Source organism: Triticum aestivum, chromosome 3A (assembly GCF_018294505.1).
Source record: "Triticum aestivum cultivar Chinese Spring chromosome 3A, IWGSC CS RefSeq v2.1, whole genome shotgun sequence".
Classification (NCBI taxonomy): Eukaryota; Viridiplantae; Streptophyta; class Magnoliopsida; order Poales; family Poaceae; genus Triticum; species Triticum aestivum.
In genome coordinates, this window is record NC_057800.1 from 601,812,212 (window position 1) to 601,816,255 (window position 4,044).

The 4,044-nt window shown below is 44.0% G+C and overlaps 1 protein-coding gene across 1 annotated transcript; it reads right to left on the reverse strand.

Moving 5' to 3' along the window:
• Positions 1 to 642: 642 nt before the first annotated feature.
• On the reverse strand, positions 643 to 3,794 carry LOC123062510 (protein RMD5 homolog). The gene is made up of 2 exons (XM_044486056.1): positions 3,534 to 3,794; positions 643 to 2,021 (listed from the first exon to the last, which is right to left on the reverse strand). The coding sequence occupies exon 2, from the start codon at positions 1,990 to 1,992 to the stop codon at positions 826 to 828; it is 1,167 nt and encodes a 388-aa protein (XP_044341991.1). The 5' UTR covers positions 1,993 to 2,021; positions 3,534 to 3,794; the 3' UTR covers positions 643 to 825.
• Between the last annotated feature and the right edge of the window lie 250 nt (positions 3,795 to 4,044).

Here is a 4,044-nt window from a genome sequence, read left to right on the forward strand (position 1 = left end):
CGTCACGCAGTTGGGACGAACAAGAGAGCAAGACGGCTCTCACGAGAGAGCAGATTTTGCGGACCCTGTTGCTCCAGCCGGATGCTTTCCGTTGTGAAATGGATGCTTCCGAGATCTGTGCCGGGAGGTACGTTTAGCACGGAGGTTTAGGTGCTTCATCTTGTTGATTTTGTAGAAAAGAGTTGCTACAAATGGCTGGTTAAGCCTTTTTGGACTATACTCTCTTCGTTCCTAAATATAAGTTTTTTAAACATTTTAAATGGACTACAACATACGGATATATGTAGACATAGTTTAGAGTACAGATTCACTCACTTTGCTTCGTATATAGTCCCTTGTTAAAATCTCTAAAAAAGACTTATATTGGGAACGGAGGGAGTATACTGCATGAACAATCACAGCCCCTTTCTTACAGCTTTCCCCTTCACAAGCCTTTCCGTTTTCAGACCGCGGCCAAAAACAATGCACATATGCATTACCACATATAACCCCACAAACCAACCACAAGAGTAAACAAGCTAAGCCACATTGGTACTTTGGGCCATGGACGGGAAAAACATGCAGTTTTTCCATTTGGTAAAACAGTAAAGCCCAGAATTCCCCATAGCAGCAGCACTGGGTTTTAACAGCACACCAAGCGGGTAGCGAAACGCTTATTATTGTGTTTATTCCCAAGAGATAGTTTAACACTGGAACTCGCTACTGTACAGATTAACATCCAGGCTTCAATAAAGGTACAAGGTTATAATACAGGCAAACAATTCGATGAGCGAAACAGAAGCATGTTGTATGAACAGTTTTGATCTGGGGGAAAAAATGGAACATTTAAAACTGAAGCTGCTTGCACTGCGAAGCCACCGCCTCCGAGGGGCAGTAGGGGCACTTGAAAGGCCTGGAGCTGCTCTTCGATAGCTTCATGATCGACTGCTTCGATACGGCATGTCCACAGGGCATCAGCATCGGAGGGTTATCCTCACTCGACTGCTCTCTGAGCACCGGGCATACGAAAACAGAGTGGTACTGGAACTCCGGTCCGATGTCTATGGGGACCGGAAGCTGTTTCATGGTCTGCCACTCCTGCTTTTTGGCGGCCATTACCGTGCTTAGCTTCAACAAGGTTGGTAGTCCTTGAAAACCAGCTGATATAGCTACACCAAGTGGGCTCTCGCTAGACTGTCCTAGAAGGCTGCAGAACTGATGGATTAGCTCCTCGGCTAGCTTCTCCCAGTGCGTCGACGACACAAACTCAGCATATGGGGACTGATCAAGCCGGTCAGCCCAGATAAGGCAAGCCATTAGCTTCTGGATCTCTGCCGTGTGCAAGGAGGCAAAAGGCACAAAGTGAGTCCTTGCATATTGTAAAGCATCATCTCTACTTCTTTTAGTAAGTATCTCAATAAACTGAAGAGAATGGAGCTTCATCTCGAGCATTGAGCTATTCTGCAACAAGTGATCATGGTTCTTAGCAGCCCAACTGAGCGCAGGCTCAAGGTTTCTTGCTTGCATCGCTTCAAGTATTCCATACATCTCCTGAAATGATAATTTCAGGTGAGTCCCATCTGATTCACCACACTCATGGACAAAGGAGTCTCCAAGATCAAAGAGGCCCTGGCGGTAGAAATGATTAGTTATTATGTTGTTTACTGTGCAGGCATCATAATCCACATTTCTATATGCCTTCGCTATATCTGGACTAAAAGACTTCTCTAGGAGCTTGAGATATTTGCTCAGGGCAACATTCAATTCCTTTTGACATCCTTCAAGTTGGATCAATGGCACCATTTCATTTAGCTTGGCCTTCAGTTCTGCAAGGATGGATGAGTGGTCACAACTGTCCATGGTATCTGTATTCATCATCTGCATCTTCGATATTGCCTGCTCAACTTCATTCACTATGTGACCAATAGCTTCCTGAACTTTAGCAGAAGATAACACACGCTTTTCAACAACTCGGTCAAATGCCTCTCTCAAACTGTCGATCTCCATTTTCATGCACCCAACTAAGCAGCACGGTTTTGGCACTGCATGTACAAGATAAAAATCACATATACATAAATAATTTGTTGAGAAAACTACCATGGAGCAAAACAAATTGAAAGACATGTAACATGTCTAATTGCTAATAAATCAAAACAAAGAAATTTAAGGTAGGTTTATAACTTCAATATTGTGAGTAACCTATACTTGGTGATCAAGAAGCAACAAGAAAAATACACAATCAGTATCACTATTCACTGCTAACCTTTTACGGCTTTTAGTGTGGTACATCATGATTCATGAGTGAGACAATTGAATGTTGGATAGGTTTTGATTTTTTCATCAAATTAAAATGCTCTCCAACATTCAATTATTTCACTCATAATGTACCACACTAAAGCCGTAAAAGGTTAGCCGTATACTAACAGTATTCATATTATCTTAGGAACTCGCCATCAAGACACATACAAAATATGTGGTAAAATGATCACAAGTTCTCCAGTTCTCCTTAGGCTGCAGCACTAGCTAGAGTAAATAGAAGGCAACAGCATGTTATCAACTTACCATCGTCTAACAATTCACAAAAAAACTAATAATGCCTAGGCTTACCACCTCAGAGCAGCGTGCAACTTTTTTCATCATGAATCGACATTCAAAACTTTATAACTATGTTGCCCATGATAAGTCAGTGGGTTACATGAAACCAATTTGTTAAGGTGCAGCATGCATAAGAAAATGTATATATTGGCTCTTGATAGCATGGTTGCAAACACAATATTTTATACATAGAAGGAAGAATTATATTGCTCTCTCCCACACAGCAAAATAGGTTATTACAAGTTCATAAGTGATAAAACTCCACGACAAAACTCAGCTGAACACCAAGTACCAAATAAAAGGAACACACAAGGACCTTACAATACCAAAATAAATATGCCCATAAAGAGAGCAACAAAGACGGCAAACCGTGCACTCAGGAAAAGAATACCCCGGTGGTGGCTAGATGACACCTCACGCAGCTCACTATTAAGATATATTAAATATAATAAATCATATGTATTACATCTAGCCACGCAATTTACACAGGTCACCCTGCTAGTCAGTAGCTATAATAGTGGCAGTATACTATTTTTTCCTAGTTAGGTAATTGGATTTGTGATGATCGCTGAATTCACTCTCAATTAACTAAGTCAGAGTTAGAAAAAGATTGCCTTGTTCTTGTTAAAACCAAAGGATGGAACCGAGAAAACATGGAGGAAATGCAGGCGCACAAAAATAACCTGACTCTCCCGAATCCACCACCCAAACCAGCCGTGGAGTGAAACCTTAAGGCGTCACGCGCACATTCAACAAAACGCTATAAAGTTCCTCACGAACCACAGGATCCCAACCATCAGCGCCACAGGGTCGACCAGATCTACAGCCCTAACCACGACGGCTCGACCAAGACCCTAGGACCAAGCCAGATCGGTCAACACCAGTGCGACAGGATGGATCCGGCCACCAGAGAACGAGGAGCCTAATGGAGGAGGGAGGGAAGAGGGGAGGCGGCGCACCGTCGCGGTTCTTGTCGGAGATGCCCCGGGAAGGGAAGGTAGAGGTCGGGCGTTGCTGCTCGGGGCTCGTGGCGGAGGAAAGGGGCGGCTAAGGGAGGTTGCCAGCGTTGGGACTCGTGGGTCGGCGACGGGAGATCGCCGGCGCGCTGCTCGGTGCTCGCGCTGGAGAGAAGGACCGGGACGAGCGGAGAGAGAAGGCGGCGTGCGGTGTTGTCGTTGGATAAACTGAACCTCAACTTTCTTTTTCTTTTTCCTTTTTTGCGACGAAAGGAACGTCTGCTTGAAGTTGAGGGGGAATAATCACATCACAACGCAACCAAATCGCCATCGCAATAACAATCGATATTAGGATGATTTAGGTCGAAAATACCGCTCCATAAATTATGCGTGTTTTATATTGAGCCTGCAAGATTTCATATTTGAAAATTATAGGTGTTGCCCGCCTTCATCGCAAATCGCTCGTGCAAAAGAGAAGTTTCACCCGTTGTCATCCTCATGTGCGGCTACCTCC